At 47.2% G+C, this 17,682-nt stretch overlaps 1 protein-coding gene across 2 annotated transcripts in view; it reads left to right on the forward strand.

Moving 5' to 3' along the window:
- The window catches only part of cadm3 (cell adhesion molecule 3), a 28,953-nt gene extending 22,029 nt beyond the window's left edge, over positions 1–6,924 (forward strand). Inside the window, exons 6-11 of one of the 2 annotated variants that reach the window (XM_067253387.1) lie at positions 160–330; positions 692–782; positions 3,152–3,327; positions 4,749–4,769; positions 6,202–6,327; positions 6,806–6,924. In XM_067253387.1, the coding sequence (XP_067109488.1) occupies positions 160–330; positions 692–782; positions 3,152–3,327; positions 4,749–4,769; positions 6,202–6,327; positions 6,806–6,924 (704 nt within the window). The remainder of the gene's footprint in view (positions 1–159; positions 331–691; positions 783–3,151; positions 3,328–4,748; positions 4,770–6,201; positions 6,328–6,805) is intronic. The other variant, XM_067253388.1, reaches the window with a different exon arrangement.
- The last annotated feature ends 10,758 nt before the right edge of the window (positions 6,925–17,682 follow it).

Below are 17,682 nucleotides of genomic sequence, written 5' to 3' on the forward strand. Positions count from 1 at the left end.
TCCCTGTGCGGTCCTGTGTGGGGGCTTCCCTGTGTGCGAGCCCCGTATTTTCTTTGCATGTGTGTGTTCTCTGTTTACCTGTACGGGCTCCGTCCTTCATAATTGCATTCTGTCTGTTCCCTCTGCCTCACGCGCTCGCGTGTGTGCGTGTGTCACCAGGCCGCCAAGAGGAGGCGAAGTCCAGCCCGGACGAGCCGACCTACACAGTGATCAGCGAGCTCACGCTCACGGCCAGCCGGGACGACGACAACGTGATGATCGCCTGCGCCGTGGACCACCCGTCCCTGTCCCCCGGGGACAAGCGGACCGAACAGCCCCTCCGAGTGCTGTGTGAGTGCTGCCCCCCGGTGGGACCAACACCGCCACTGCAACCCCCCCCCCCCCCCCCCCCCCCTCCGGGAACTCACAGGCGCTCCCTTTCATTCACAACAAACCGTCATTGGGTCTCGTGAGATTCAAACCCGATGGGAGTTTTCGTGTGTACATACTGCCCCCTGCTGGAATACACGTGTTAGATGATTGCTGGAAGATCTGTGGATTGATGACTGAGCCGTCACAGACAGACCTACAGAGAGAGAGAGAGCGAGCGAGCGTATGTGTGTGTGTGTGTGTGTGTGCGTGCTTATGAACAATGTGTGTGTGAGGGATTCGGATGTATGATGCATTATGACCGGATGTCTTTTTCTCCCAGTTACCCCTAACGTGAACATCCAGCCAGAGAGTGACCTTCCCAGAGAGGGGGAGAAATTCCACCTGCAGTGCATGGGCAACGGAAACCCCGAGTAAGACACACGCGTCGTACACACACTCGCATGACGCGTTGCCCTTAACACACACAAAGACTATGGGAGCACACTTGTACACTCCCTTGTCTGCCCCCCCCCCCCCCCCACACACACAGACATCTACACAAACATACACTGTAGTAGCACCCCTGCATTATAGATGAACCTTCGGAGAAGCAGTCTATCGATTTCACTCCCCTCGCCTCTGCTCTGTCTGGCTTTTGCTTTTCATCCTTTTTCGCTTCCATCTCTCCGCTATCCCTCCATCACGCACTATCTCTCCACCACCGTGTCACTCACGCTCAGTCAGTCTGGTCAGAGGCGGGCTGGCCTGTCAGGGGGGTGGGGCGTCTCCCCACCTCTTCATCATGTCCTCACTCCTCTATCTCGCCTTGCACCTTTTCCTCCCCGCCCCCCCCCCCCCCCCCCGCGCGCCCCCTCTCCATCCTTCCTCGGTGCCCTCTGTGGCGATGTGTCAGTCTGACACTGACACACACACATACACACACACACATACACACACTCGCACCCAGACAGGTCGACGAGCACACACACGCAATCGTACACAGAGAGGGAGGCCAACACAAGTGTAGAAACAGACTGTACACACGCACACACACACACACAAACACACACAAACAAACAGATTAGGGGTAGTGGAGGAGAGGAAATATAAATAAACAGCAGGCTGGATGATTGACAGGTGAGAAGAGACCGGGGGGGGTTGAGGATGCACACACACCACACACAAACCCTGGGAGGTAGCTCAAGATCATAATATCCAGGAGAAGGAGAAGGGCAAGAGGAGACAGCCAGGGACAGAGGGGCCGAAAGCAGGCGGGGGAGGAGGGAAGAGAGACAAAGAGAGAGATTGACGGGAGAGGAGAGAGGGGATAAAGAGAGGGGGACGTGTGGAAGAGAAAATGAGAGAGAGAGATCAGCCTTCAGGTGTCCGTCAAAATCCAATCAGCTTCCAGGACGCGTCCACGTCTCGCCAGCGCCCGCCCACCTGCCCGCCCACAATCCTACCCCAAGGAATACTGACAAAATATCAATTAACACCACGACACGTGCAAACCACACACACACACACACAGCCTGTGTCTCATCTCAGAACAGCATCTTGACAAACAGAAGAGTGTCGTATAAAGAGCCTTCTAATCAAATACAAGAGGAAATGGATGATTATTGAATTCCCTTCCATCTCAGTGCATTCCCTTACACGCTTATCTATTTAATCAGCGCTGAGTGCTAGTAATAGGCTCACATATCCACATTCACGGTAGTTTAGTCTCCTCTCTCGACTCTCTTAACAAGTTTACGTCCATTATGTACTATTTGATATGACAGACATGATACAGAGACTGCTGTGTCCATGCAGGTGGAACTGAGTTGAATTGGTTTAACTCGGTCACGATCGTACAAACGGCCTCATCGTACTGTTTAGCTGTTTGGTGGCGAGCGTGCGCGTCTGTGAGTCAGACGAGTCAAAATGGAAACCTGGAGAGATGTGGGGGAGGAAAATGTGAAAATGAGTACAGACAGACTTACAGACAGACAGATATACAGATATATGGACATACACACAGACATACATACTGTAGAATCTACAGTTTTTTTTTTACAGTGTAGATACATACATATACTGTACACACATACATACATACATACATACAGACTGTATACTGAACGTACATACATACATATAAACATACACACATACATAAATACATACTTGCTCCTATCTCAAACCAATGGCTGTACAGTTGAATTCAATTTACGCAATGTGGTTTTAGAATAGATTGATAAAGTAGAGTAGGCTGTAATTCAGTATTAATTGCTTTAATACTGCTTAGCACTACAAAGCAGTCTGATTACATGTCATAATTTATCGTATGGTCTCATGATGTCAGAGATAAACAATAGACTCTTCACGAGGATGGGATGTGAAATGCTGTTGCTGCAGTAGCTGGAAATACTGACACCTCTGTTCTGTTTTGCCTGTTTCTGCTCCCTCCTCTTTTTCTTTCTCCCTCTTTCTCCTTCCTCCTCTCTTCCCCCCTCTGTCTCACTTTATCGCATCGGACCCACACACTCTCTTTCTCTCTTTTCTTCTCACTCTCAATTGACTACGTCCCCGGTTCTTCATCCCTGCTCTCATCCTTTCTCTCACACAATTGGTCTCTCGATCTCTCTACCCCTTCCTACCACTCTCACTGTCCCCCCCCCCAAACACACACACACACTTCTCCCTCCCTCCCTCCCTCCCTCCCTCCCTCCCTCCCTCCCTCCCTCCCTCCCTCCCTCCCTCCCTCCCTCCCTCCCTCCCTCCCTCCCTCCCTCCCTCCCTCCCTCGCTCCTTCCAGACCCATGTCGTTCTCGTGGGAGAAGAAAGATGGCGGGGACCTCCCCCCGCTGGCCAAGGTCGACGGCAGCTTCCTGCGCTTCGAGGCGCTCAACAAGTCCGACAACGGCGTGTACATATGCCAGGCGGACAACGGCATCGGCAAGAGCCAGGGGGAATACACCCTCCTCGTCCAAGGTAGGAATACCGGCAGGGGGGGGTCGGGGGGTGGGGGGGGGGGGTCCTGCCCTGAAGGCCTGGAGGTCGGGTCTCTTTGGCGTGTTTTTCTTTCTGTTGTTTCTCTCGTTGTGCTTTTCTCCTTTAACTGTTACCGACGACTTTCGAGCGTCCGCCGTCCTCCCTTTTTTTCTGAATTTTTTTCTTTCGTTTCTTTTCTGTTGATCTCTCTCTCTCTCTCTCCCTCCCTGTCTCTTTCTCCACCGCCACGCCATCCACCGCTCGCGCTTCGCTCCTCCGCTCCTTTCTATGCGTTGTCTTTGTCGTGTGGACGCCTCCTCCTCTGTTGTGCCTCCCCTCGCCGTGCGCCGGCCCGCTCTCCCGACCCCTCAGCTCCGTCCGAGTCGAGCCACCTCCCCCCCACCTCTCTCTTCCTCCCCTCCCCCTCCTCGGACGCCCCGCTGCCCTCCCTCGCCCCGACGTCTCTCTCTCTGTCACCCTCGCTCACGCCCGCCGTCGACCCTTCGACCCCTCCGCCCACTCCCCCGCCGGCGGTCTTCTCCTTCTCCGCCCCGTACCCCACCGACATCCCGCCTCTCTCCTCCACTCCTCCCTCCTCCTCTCCTCCTCCTCCCTCCTCCTCCTCTCCTCCTCCCTCCTCCTCTCCTCCTCCTCCCTCCTCCTCTCCTCCTCCTCCTCCCTCCTCCTCTCCTCCTCCTCCTCCCTCCTCCTCTCCTCCTCCTCCCTCCTCCTCTCCTCCTCCTGCTGTGGTCAATGTGCCCTCTCCCTCCCTCTCCAACTCCCTGTTCCCCGACGTCACGCCGTTCCCTGAGCCCTTCCCTCAGTCTCCCTCCTCATCCTCCTCTTCCACTCCTCCAGACAACGTCACCCTCTCTCTCGCTCCCCCCGCCGCCTCCACCCTCACTCCCCCAGTTCCCACACGGCTGAATGGAGTTTACAGTTTCACAGGTAAAACCACCTTAGTTCTACACTCAACACGAGCAGGCGCACACACTCACACACACACACACACACAGGCACGGGATGATAAACTACAGCTTATGCATGCCTTAACACATACCCCAGAGTCTCATTGTGTGTAAAAGCGGTTGCAGTCTGTTCACGAAATGCAGTGCATACTTCTAAGAGCTTCAGCCCCTGGAAGAGCTCATTAGCTCCCGTGACGCGAAACACAAACACACAAGCGATTCAGCTGGCGTGCCGGCGACACTGATGGCGAGCAGAAGCGAACGCCATTCACGTCGCGTCGTCACATTTCTCATGTATGTGTCTCTTGTTCTCCTCCTGTCATTGTCAACACTCCTTGATCTCTCTAACCCCCCCCCCCTCCGTCACACACGCTGCTTTCGGCCATCCACTATCCACTCATCCATCCATCCACTCCTCCATCCATCCATTCATCTGTCCATCCTCTTGAGAAGACGCCTCAGACAACGCTGCAGGTATTGTTTGCCACGGTCACACACTCACCACTGTCTCTCTGTCTCTGTTCGGGGGTTCTGTCTGTCTGTCTGTTGCTGTCGGTTGGTTGTGTCTGTCTGGCCTGACTACGTACAAATGAATACGAATGGGGGAACGGTGAACTGTCGAGAGAGAATACACACTTTCTGGAGCCCACACATACAGACACACACACAACCCTGCCACCCTGAACATCCACGAAACACACGCAAACACGCCCTGTCTTAGTGGAGTAAGTCAGTACCGGCGCGCACCGAAGTGTGTGTGTGTGTGTGTGTGTGTGTGAGAGGAGTGCAGGTCTGGCTTCGAGGTGGCCCTGTTCTTGGTTCCTGTCTTGTTTCCCTGGTGCCGACAGCAGGATTTATGTGCTAATTCACTATGCTGCCTCCTCAGCAACCACCCCACCTCACCACCACCTTACCAACCCATGTCCCACGAGGCTCTGACAGGCTCTCTGATGAACTTGCCCCACTCTCTTTTGCTCCCCCCTCCCTCCCACCCCCCCACCCATTCTGTCTCTTTCTCAAACTCTTTTTTGATTTCTCTCTTTCTCTTTCCCTATCTCCTCTCTCTCAGGGTTATTCATCCCTGTATTGTGTCTGGTCTCTGCTCTGCATTTTCGGGGGGGCCTGTTCTCTCTTCTGATTGACTGTGCTCGGTCAACGTGCTCCCTGTGATTGGTTGTGCTGCTCCCTTCTCACTTTCCATTGTCTCTCTCTCAACCCTAACCTTCCTCTCTTCTGACATGCTGTGCAGGTGTCCTTCTCGTTCCTCTGCCATCTCCTCATTGGCTCCACTGTGCACCTTCCATCCTCTGTCCCGATTGGCTGTCTTCTAGCCCCTCAAAGACCTGCTGTCAGGAAGGAACAGGCCTCTGTCTCTCTCTTCTGATTCTCTATCACATCCTTTTTAATCTTCCTTTTTTTCTTCTTTGTTTTGGCTATCACAGAATGCCCTAGTGTCCAGTAGTTCTTGGGTGACTTTTAATGTGATTTCCTGGATTCTCCCGAGTTTTACCAAGTGTAACCAAAAGCCAAGCAACATGAAAGAAGCTTATGTAAACTATAAACGGGGAGAGGCATAAAGTTTGGGAGAATGAATGAAGCCTTACAATATACATTGTTTGGCAGAATATATTACTAGAGTCTCAAAGTAATTGACATGAAAATAACTTTTAACTACAGTCAATGGTCCCCATAGATGAAGAAATAATTGCGAACAGCTCTTTGTGACATTCAGTCGAATGCAGCTCGTCGTGTTAACAGCTTCTTTTCTTTTGCCTGGCTTCTAATCCCTTATTTCTCCATTTGTTGTATTTCCCAGGTCTGTGGTTTATCTGCAAAGTGAGACAGCCTCTCACTTTTATCCGTTTGGTCTCTCCCCTCCCTGCTGCTCTCTCCCCTCCCCTCTCAGACCCGACAGCCATGTCGACCTCCTCGGGCGTGGACCACGCCGTGATCGGGGGCGTGGTGGCGGTCATCGTCTTCATCCTGCTGTGTCTGCTCATCGTCCTGGGCAGATACCTCATCAGGCACAAAGGTGACCCTCCCCCTCCCACCCCCCCACCGATGCTGTCACACTCTCTATTAATACTCCTCTCTGCTGCACGGCACTTCTCCTCGCAGCTCCTCTCCACAGCGTACCAACCGCTCTCAAGAGCGCCCACGCACTCACTTCACCGTGCTGGTTGTTCCACGTTCAGCACTTTCCAATTGGTGTAAAAGCCTCTCGCTTTGGAGTCATGTCAAAATGTTCTTAGCGCAGAGTCACATCCAACATAAACCAAACATCACACGCGTAAAAAAAAAAAATCCCCCCGTGTACAGTACAGACATTTTACAATATGCCGTACCCCATGTTCCACGTTTCCCGCTTCTGCCGCAGTCGACCCTTTCGCACAGCGTGTACGATGTCCCGGTGCTTTTGCTTTTCTTTCTCCCCTTACTCTCTCCATTCTCACTGAAGTCTCGTTCTCTCGTTTGACCTGTTGACCTTTTCCTCCTGCTCTTCTCCGTAGGGACGTACCTCACCCACGAGGCCAAGGGCTCGGACGATGCCCCCGATGCCGACACGGCCATCATCAACGCAGAGGGGGGCCACTCCGGGGCCGAGGACAAGAAGGAGTACTTCATCTAGTGGGCGGGACTTCCCGGGGGGAGTAGGGGTGGGGGGAAGGAGAGGAGCAACGAATCTCCATTTGTCTTCACAAAGCTTCAGTTCTTTACTCAGCCAGTCAAGGGCCAGGAGTCAAGGGGCGGAGTCAAGGGGCGGAGTCAGGTGGGGGACAGGAAGGGAGAAGAGGAAGAAGGTCAAGCATTGGTCAAACGGTGTTGGAAGAACTGAAGTGCAGGAAATGAAACAGAGAAATAAGCTTCACTTGGTTAGGACCTGCATTGAGAAAAAAAACTGGGAAGTGAAATTTTTTGCACTGACATACATGGACATGAGATATTATATTTCCTGAAACACACACACACATACACACCAACACTCAAACTCCCATGCACTCTCATACACACTTGAATCCCCACATAAAACCCATCCTTAAAAGTTTCGGCTACAATTACGTTTTGAAAATACAATCTCACGCTTTATTTTCTCAATTGAGACTTGCTAGAGGATATTTTCTATACATTACGGTACATTCCTTTCACATTAGCCAGACAAATGTGAAATTGTGCTCAGAACAGTACTCTCATGTTTACTTGCACCCCTCTTGTCTTTTGTTTTCAACTGCATTCTCGCCATTATGCCGCCCATCTCTCTCTCTCTCTTTCTCTCACGCATTAACACGTGAAATCCACTTAAATGACTGATGTACATATCCATTTTCTCCTGCTCATCCTCACTCTTTCCTCAGCTGCACTGTAAAAGGTTCCTCCTCCCACAAACACACACACAGTTGCTCATACTGTATTGTCAAAGCAACCAACTCCAGACACGCCCCCCCCCCCCCCCCAATCCAGATGCATCGCACTACAAGACCTTGCGCAGCGCCACACAACAAACTCATGCAGTCAGATTTGCAGGACCAATATAAATATATAAATATATATATAATTATATAGCATTCTTTTTACTCAACAGAAAATGTTTGGTGTGCTGTAAATACAGTATAATTTCGCTCTACCATCTCTCTCTCTCTCTCTCTCTCTCTCTCTTACACACACTCTTTTTCATCTCTCTCTCACACACACACACCTTCAGCCTATTCTATCCTCTCTCCCCTGTACCACACAGTCTGTTACCGCAGTATATACTCTTAAGCCTGCCTGTTTTTACTACATGCGTGGATATGCCAAGTCAAAAATATCAATATCTGGGAAAAAAGTAATGTTGCAATGAAAATTTAAACACTAACTGCAAATGTTTGTATAAATCTTTATTTTTATTTCGGTTTTCTTTTTGTTTGGTTTTGGTGTTACCATCAGTGTTACAGTTGACAGTGTCTGTGAGTCAAGGACTTTGAGGTTTCTTATTATGATTATGATTTGAGTGATGAGGATGCGTAATATTTCTTTTTGCAAGTTACCATTAGAAACACAATTTTTTGCTGCTGCAAAAATGCGCTTACCAGCCACCCAGCGGTAATTTCATGCTGTATTGACGTTACCACACTGTAAGAGGTGAAAACCGTCACTGCACCTTTAATGACATCATCCCCCTGCGGTCTGAGTAAGAGGCCCCAGACTGGCTCAGAGGGCGCTGGGCTCCAGCCAAACTGACACAGGAGAGTGGTTTTGGTGGCTGCATCTCTCTTTTTTTCTACTCTCTCTCCCTTAACTCCTATGTACCACTTGAATTTGTCTCTCTCTCTTAGATAGTTTTTCTTTTCAGTCGTCACACTGGACCCCCCCCCCCCCTTACAAAAAAAGAAACTTGTAGAACTAGCTCAGACGGTCTGAGGTGCGTTGATGATGTTCGACAAAGCGGCGCGCTCCGGTAAGGTGATGTAGCACCCAGGTGCAGAGAGGGGGCGTCGCTGACAGTAGTACAGGCCTACCAGAGAAGACGAGACACACACTATGTATAGACTTGACGTGATAGTTTTCGTACACCTACGGAATGCTGGAATCAGGGATTGCTTTTGTGCCCCCACCCCCCGCACACACACACCCCACCACACCCAGTTCCAAGAGCTAATTCCACAGGGCTGTTATGATTGGAAATAGATTGTTCTAGTGATACGACTTTAAGCTAGAGTCGGTACAGGAATGAGGGGTGAGGTTGTGTGTAAGATCCGTTTCGGGTGACTCAAGGGGTTAGGTTTAAGATAAAGGGTGGGAAAAACTGACCCCAGATAGTAATCAAGGCTGGGTCATGCACTGGAGGGAGCACACAGGCCCTCGTGGGAGTGAGAGAGATGTCTGCAGACAGGATCATATGGATGAATCTCAGAATGGAGAATACCACACCTTCTGCATATTCCGTTGTTCAGGGTCCAAAGTAGGAATCCTTTTTTCCCTCGCTAATCGCGTACTTTCCATGGAACTGAAATGTAACAAGTTATCAGAGGGGCTGACAGTATAGATGTGGATTGCCTCATACTGTACTCTGAGGATGTTGGTATCGTGTGTTTTGAACTTTTCGGACCTGTGTTTGCTCGTGTATCTGTATAAATTCTGTGATCGCATGAAAAGACTGCATGAGAGACGGTTGGCACTTAGATAACTTGCGAGCGGAAACTACGTTGCTGACGAGCCCATCTGTGATAGAGGTTTGTTTATCAACAAACTCCTATACTTCCTAGTCTGCAGACATCGGCCTAGCCCAGAAACTATCTCCATGCACCCTCGGCCCTAACCACTTCAGTATTAAGGAAGCAGCATGGTAAGAAAACCAGCTGGGCCTTTGCTGGATTGGTGCCATGTTGCTCAGACCTATCCAGTGTTTTTGAATTAAGATATGAGGAAGTGAAGTAAATAGGAGGGAAAGGGTCTGGGGCTTGTTTCTGGTAAGGTTACCTTGTGTCGATACATGTGCAGTTACGGCTGTTAACCACCAGGGGTCAGTGAAAGAGCACTGTCACATTAGGCTGCGCTGTCTTATCCTCACCACCTCTGTCATTGTCTCCTTCCTACCCTGTACATGCAGTGGCAATTCACTGCTCTTTTATTTTGGTAGTGTTTTACCTAATTAAAGGTGTGCATAATCTTAAAGGCATTACTTTCAAATTCATTTGTAGTCTTTTTCTTCTTTTTTATATATAGATGATGGTTATTTGATAGTTGGATGACAGTTGTTTGGTTTCTTTTTGTTTTAACAATTTGGCAATTTTGTATAATTTCATGTATATAGTGTTGCCTTTACTGGTTATACTTACAAACACACTTATATTATTGTACGCACACATGCACACATGAAATGGACATGGAGTCTGGGGACTTTGAAAACACTGTGTGTGTGTTTGTGTATGAGTGGAAGGTGTGTATAACGATCCACCCAATCAGACGCCGGAGACACTATCTGTGTTAATTTCACAAAAATGTTATTATTTTAATGACAAGTCTTTGTTAGCTGGTTATTTTTGGATGACAAGTCTTCCTTTTAAATATATATCCATATCACATGAGAATAGTGCTGTCATGATGTATGTAAATTTGTACTATGGCTAATGATGTCATCAAAGCGAGACGGCACTATATGTCATGGTGTGTTTTGTCCATTGGCTGTTTTGTTCATACAGTATTTGCTTTTTTGTTACTCTACCAATTCAGTTGTTGACTTCAAATAAACATGCATTTGAGTTAACTTCAATTTGTTGATATTTGTATTTGTCTTCAGTGACTTTTTAATTTACATTTTACATTTACATTTTAGTCATTTAGCAGACACTCTTATCCAGAGCGACTTACAGTAAGTACAGGGACATTCCCCCGAGGCAAGTAGGGTGGAGTACCTTGCCCAAGTACACAACATCATTTTAAATGGCCCGGAATCAAACCGGCAACCTTCTGATTAATAGCCCGATTCCCTAACCGCTCAGCCATTGACCACTATAAAAACATCTGCGTAGCACTATATAGCTGATATTGTTTCTATTAGATGGTCCGCTACAAAAAAAGGTAAATTAAACACAGGTCCAGTTTCCCAAAGTCTTAAAATTGTTTTCATTTTTACAGTCCCATAGTTTAAGCCTAATAATAAATAAATAAATAAATGGTTTGTAAGATCCAAGATAATTGTCCATCTCTCAAACATGTCATGGGTGGGTTTGAATTTACAGGTGCCTGTAGACAAAGACCCAACAGAGGGCAGTAAAGCACAAGACTAGTCATGACTGTGGCCCTCTGCCAATTATCCTCATCTTTTCTTTGTTTTTGTTCTCCCCTTTCCAGTCTTTTTAATAGGCATCTTCAACTGTGGTAATAAAATGTAACGTTTAATAATTTAATTCGACATGGAAGTACACGCCATAAAAAGCTCAAAGAATCGGACCCCTTTGCTGCAGTGTATATTTAACCCTTTGACTAGACTATAGGCTAATGATGCCACATCTGTTGCGTTTATTGAAGCTTCAGTTGACATACATCCATTTGCGTGTTTGTGTGTGTGAGACACAGAAAGAGCAGGAGAAAGAGGAGAAGGCAGAGACTATCATACCAAAGTTACACACACACACAAAATATCTTAACTCTGAGGGCCAACCAAGGAGAGGGGAGCCAGGAGGGGTAGGCCTACTCCTGGGAGAGATGTAACGGAACGTTATACGCACTACTTCATGTAGCCGCTTGTTATCTGCAGCGCCCTACCCCTCTCCCCGAGTACAAAACCGAGATTTGGAATAGGGGGTACACATTCAGAGCTGATTACATGAAGAAAAAGGGAGCAGGAAACAGAGTGGAATTCGCTCTTGAATAAGAATACGGAGCGGCGCTGTGCACCCAGTGAGACGGAGCTTGAAGAGAGGAAGATAAATAAAAAGTGGGGTTACATTTGAAGCACAAAATAAGGAGAAAGGGGGTGAGGAGAGAAGGCAGTTCGCTTCTTGTGACGACCTAAAAGGATTACAAATCCCCGTTATTGGCGAGTTGACTATCTATCGGAGTGAATTGATGGTGTCGGTACAGGGTAGAACTCTAACGGACCGTGCCGAGGGGAGGAATTTGAATGCACTCGGCTGAATCATGCTGAGGCTGTGGATAATAACTTTGGCGATCAGTTTCAACAAAGGTGAGAGAACCAATCCACACAAATAACACGCTGATTAGGCATTCTGACCTGTTAAAAAGTGAAAGTTTGTAAGTCGCTGTCTCCATGTGTTTTGGACCAGAACAATAAAATTCCTCTTCGAGTTCGTTTTTTTCATACAGCCAATCATCTTTTTTTTATTGGCCGCAATATGTAGGCTTACCTAGGAATCCCTGTTTTGCCGAAAGTGTCAGGTAGAACAACTAACCAAGTGTATATATTTTTTATTTCCACAATTAGGCTATATGGTGACTGCGGCTTTATTGGAAAGTGGTTATAGGCTAGTTATTGGTTCAATTAGGTACCTTTACAGGCTAGAATATATTATATATCCTGTACAGGCTATACCGTTCACTTGTAGTGGTTGCTACTTAAATACATTACTCACTGCGCATTATGTGCCAATGAAAAAAGATTAACGAGGAGAGGGATGGACTCTCTATAGCTAGCACCTGGGAAACTCCAGACGGACTGATTGTGAGTCACCAGATTCACCCGACAACTCGCGTTCATTGAAGCATTTCTGTCTGCTGGTGTGTGTGTGTGTGCGTGTGTGTGTGCGCGCGCGTTTGTGTGTGTGTAAGAGAGGTCGGTTCCAGTACATAGGCTGGTTAATTCACCTTTTCAGCATGCAGGTATATTCGCTTCCCGACCTCAGCGTGCCCTGCAAGCTGATAGCAAGACGCAAGAAATTAAAAGGAATAGTTAACATGAATATGGTGTCTAAATGTGGCAAGTTCACACAATGCAAATTCATCGTAACGACGGGCCACCGATATTGATTAATTTATTGTCCACTGAAAAACCCAATGCATCACAGGCGGTACAGAGGCTACATAGGGCGGCATTGCTCTAAAAGACAGTTTTGATTAATAGTGTGTGCGTAAGGTTCGGTACCGAATGCGGGAGGGGGACCTGTTTGATTACGGGCATTCGTTCCCCCGGCGTCTTTGCTTTGTGCGGTTGGTTCCCTCACGGGCCGCTACGTCTTCATCATCGGTTGCTGAGGAGATCTCAGTCCTGCGCGCGCAGCACACCTGCATCTGTACCTGTGTCCACGCTCGGTTCCTTGATCATATGATACCTCTAGAATCAGGAAGCTGTAGGATTAAGTAAAATACGTAAAATGTATAGATAGGCCGCAGATAATGAACCAACAATTTAAAATAAATAAACACATCTGTATATCTGTGTGTGATAAGAGCGTTTGCTAAATGACTAAATGACTAAATGTGTGTGTGTGTGTGTGTGTGTGTGTGTGTGTGAAGGAAATAGGTCCTCCTCTACCTTCCCTGTCACAAACAGAGATTGAAAGAGACAGGGGGAGAGGTAGCATTTGGACGGAGATGGAGAGAGGAAAAGCCAGGCGAGTGTCAGAGGTCATGGAAGGTACAGAGATAAGGGGATGAATAGGACAATGATAACTGTGAAAACATCAGTTGTAAACTTTGTTGAGACTTGAAGTGGTGAATTGTTAATTCATGGTCGGGGTACAGGTTAACAAGAATGTCATCAATTCAGAAATCTAGGAATAAAGAACTGAAAATACATTGGCCCCAACCCTATTCAGTAAAATGCCTTATAGCCTACAGATACAATTAAGTTTTAACATTTAGGAAGAAAATAAAGTAGGATGTGAACTATACGATTGAAACGGTAGAATAGAGAAACTTGGAGCAACAGTATTGTATAGTTATTGTTCCAGTCTCCACCATGCTCCTGACAATGCTGTCATCTTCCAGACGCTTAACGGAAGACACACAACCCCTTGTAAATACAGCCTGTACAATGATCAACTTCTAGATTTTTCACAACACCCCAAACATTGTACTCTTGTTCCAGAGGAACCGGGATGCATTTCCACGCATGTTAGAGTATGTTTGCGTGCGACGGCCAGTGAAATCTGAGGACTTTGCATTTCCTGACAGTTTATGTCAGTCAGCATTAGGCCTGACACGCATCAATCATCCCATTCTGTCATTCTGAATAAGAGAGAAGGTGAGAGAAGTGGAGATGAGAAGAGGAGAGGAGGCAGACAGCAGTGTGGATGAATAGATGGAGGGAGGTTTGGGGTCGGATGCCGGGGGGGGGGGGGGGGGAGGGGGGGGAGGGGGGGGACACAAGATGGAGAGATGGATACAGGAAACTAAACTAAGACTAAGACTCCATCTACACGTCTGCAGGGCAACAATAGTTTGTTTGTGTTCAGACAGTGTGCTCAGCAGGCTTGGCATAAAATCCAAGCTAAAACTCTGCATTCAGGTAAGGAAGACCAAACTGAACAGTAGCTTCGCTGTTCCTCAGGCCAAGGCTCATGGATTTGTGCTATTGTTTATTTGATACAAGGTTATAAATGCTTGATTATTTCCTCTTTAGAGACAGCTATAATCTGACTGGCCAATCTCCCCTCTCCCATTAAGGGAATTCTTTCAAAGGCGTTCAGACATCAAACACAAACCGCATGAAAGTATTTTTTCGTGAGGAGAAATGTGAACGGAAAGAAACAATAAGCTAAATATCTCTCTCTCTCTCATTCTTTCTCATCTCTCATCATGAGACTGAGAGGTAGGAACCAGTCAGTGATTCTTACAGTTTTGGCTCACGTAATCTTTTTCACAACTGTCTGCAGAATTAACAATAGAAATGGTCCATGGTGAAGAGGTTCTTTGGACCTGTGTGTGTGTGTGTGTACGTGTGTGTGTGTGTGTGTGTGTGTGTGTGTGAGAGAGAGAAAGAGAGAGACAGAGAAAGAGAGAGAGAGGGAGAGAGAGCATGTGAGAGAGTGTGTGTGTTTCCTATGTGTTTCAGGTTGTGAGCTTTGTGGATGCATGCCATGGCCGTAACCAGAGTCCACCAATTACACTGCTGTGTGTCACACAATAGAATCCAGGGCAGATTGAAACATGCTGGGCCAGCAGTCGTCTTTGATCCAGGCTTTAACTGCTGGCAGAATGGCTTGCTGTGTTGCAGAAGATCACCCACTTAATTCTGTACTGAAGGCCCTCGTGTGTGTGTGTGTGTGTGTGTGTGTGTGTGTGTGTGTGTGTGTGTGTGTGTGTGTGTGTGTGTGTGTGTGTGTGTGTTTGTGTGCAGACTCCAGAAGGTACAACACAAGACAGTGTTACAGTGTCCACTATCCATCCATCCATTACTGTACATGTACATGTGTGGTTTCACATAGGCTACTACTGTATACAGACTGTAGTAGTGACATACTCTCTGTGTGGGTGTTCTGTGTTGTGGGAACTGTAATGTGTAACAAAGGTTTTTGGTTTTCTGAATGACAAAATTGTTGTTTAATATAATATTGTGTTTTTAGATTGATGACATACTTGTGTGTCCACGTGTCGGTCCGTCTTGTCTTTCCGTCAATCTGTCTGTCTGCCTGACTCTCGACTGCCTGTCTCTCTGCCTGTCTGTCTGCCTGCCTGTCTGTGTCTGTCTGTCTGCCTTCCTGCCTGTCTCTCTGTCTGTACATTTGTCTTCCCATCAGCACGTCTGTCCATCTCTCCCTCTCTGGCTGCATGTCTCTCTGCTTTCCTGCTCCCCCCCCCTTCCCTCTCTCTCACATAATATTTCATGTTAGCCTGATGATTATCAGAGTATGTGCTTGATAAGGCTCGGCGGCGGGGATGTTGATAGGAGGCCGGGTGACGTTATCTGTGTTTTGTGACAGTAGATAGGCCCCTGGGTGCAGACGAGCAGGAGATAAGAGGCTCCTTGGCTGCTTGAGAGAGGGGGGTGGGGGCAGGGGGGGGCAGAGGGATTGGGACGGTAGGGGGAGTGACGTCACTGTCATCCCCGTAAATGAAGTTATGATATTGTGGCGTCGGGAGGAGGAGATTATGTCACCCATAGATTGGGCTTGTCATTGTTCTGGCAAAGGAGATTATGATTTGAATTGTTTGGTGTGAGAGTAGGATGACTCCACTCACTGCTGTAGGGGAAATGCTCCACAGACTGAGTGTGTGTGTGTGAGCATGTGTGTGTGTGTGTCCCTGTCAGAAAGTATGCGCATTCATATGCATACAGCAGTGTGTATTTGTGTGGGTAAATGTGTAGTGAGTGCCAAAGGGAAATGAAAAGGGCATGTATACTTGTAATAGAGAGAGATTGGAAGCTTGGGAGAGAGAGAAAGATAATTTCTTAGCTCTTCTTTTAAATAAGTCTGTTTCTATAGCAACCATCTAACCAGAGGCTGAAGAGAGGGAGAGGGGAAAGTGGGGGTGCACCGTAGAGAGGGTTACCATAGCAACGGAAAAGAGGGAGAAAAGGCACTAACAGAAACTTACAGAAAAATATAAAAAAACATAAAAATATGTAAAAAGCAAAATAGCCAAAGCCTCTGTGCCGGATAGAGATAGAGGGAGAGGGAGGAAAGAAAAGAGAGAGTTGAGGGGGGGGGGGGGGGGTGGAATAGAGGGGGAGCAAGTGAACTCTGTGAGAAAGCGAAAAGATGGATTGGCCAAATAAAAAGGATATATAAATGAAATGGAGTATCAGCCCGGTTGGAAATGATGCATCAGAGAGTTAGACAGGCTGACCACAGCTGACCCCATCACACAGAGAGAGAGAGAGAGTGGGGGAGAAGGAGCGAGGGGGTATTGATCGACCCCAAGAGTTCATAGCATTTGACCATGCAAGTAAAGCCACCATGGTCTGCCCCCCCCCCCTCCCCTCCCCTCCTCTTCCATACCCCCAATCACAATGGTCCAATAAATCTACACACTCACTCACTATAGGCACACAAGAGTACTGTATACCAGTTGCCATGGCTTCCCTTTGACTACTGAATATACAATGTTTAATAAGCAGATGTGTGTCTGCATGACAGAGCAATATCTACCATTTGCAACTGAATGTTAAACAGTCCTACAATCTACCCCTTCAGAAACATGTGAATGTAACCCATTTCTGACTTGTTTTTTTTGTACTAAATGGGGATGATTAAAAAGAGGTTTCAAACAAAGGTTTTTGGAAAGATATTTTCTGACTATTCCCCACGCAATTACTTAGGACTTTGTAATTAGTGTCTCTATTCAAAATGGAATAAGGCTTCTCCTTCTAACCCCAGTTCAGCCAGGAAATACAATCTACAGGACAGAGCTGTGAGGGAGGAATGATAAATTGTGCTTTCCTGCAAAACCAAATGGATCATTGTTAATCCTTGAAAATCAATGAAATACCAATTAAATAAACCCCTACTTAACCCTTACATGGATCACTTCATGGATCGTTTCCTGTATTTCCACAGGCAAGCAGCCTGTGGTGCATCGTTTTGGTAAAACACAACATGGTTTCATTAAAGCCTCAAGAATGATAGACAATCGTTTTTTTCGTTCTCCTCCAGGGATTAAAAACATTTTACTCTACTGTACTGTATTGTACTCTCCAGTCTCATTTCTAATTTTACCACAAAATGTACTTCATGAGCTTTTGAAAAACTAAGGTTTTGTTTGACACTTTTTTTTATTTTCAATGTGCTGAAAAATCCCCATATTTTTTTTAAATGGATTAATATAGCATTTTGTTTCTTGTTCTTAAGGTTTTATGTTAGAGTCTTAAGATCCGCCATCTAGCTTTTTTTTCCTCATCCAATTCCCTTGTTTTGAGCAATAGTCTTGCAACATTTTCGCAACAGATGATGCTCAGTCTGTGCCAGCTCCTTCCTGATGGCAGCACGGTGTCGCCGTGGCCGTCAGC

This window comes from Osmerus mordax, chromosome 16, assembly GCF_038355195.1.
Source record: "Osmerus mordax isolate fOsmMor3 chromosome 16, fOsmMor3.pri, whole genome shotgun sequence".
NCBI lineage: Eukaryota > Metazoa > Chordata > Actinopteri > Osmeriformes > Osmeridae > Osmerus > Osmerus mordax.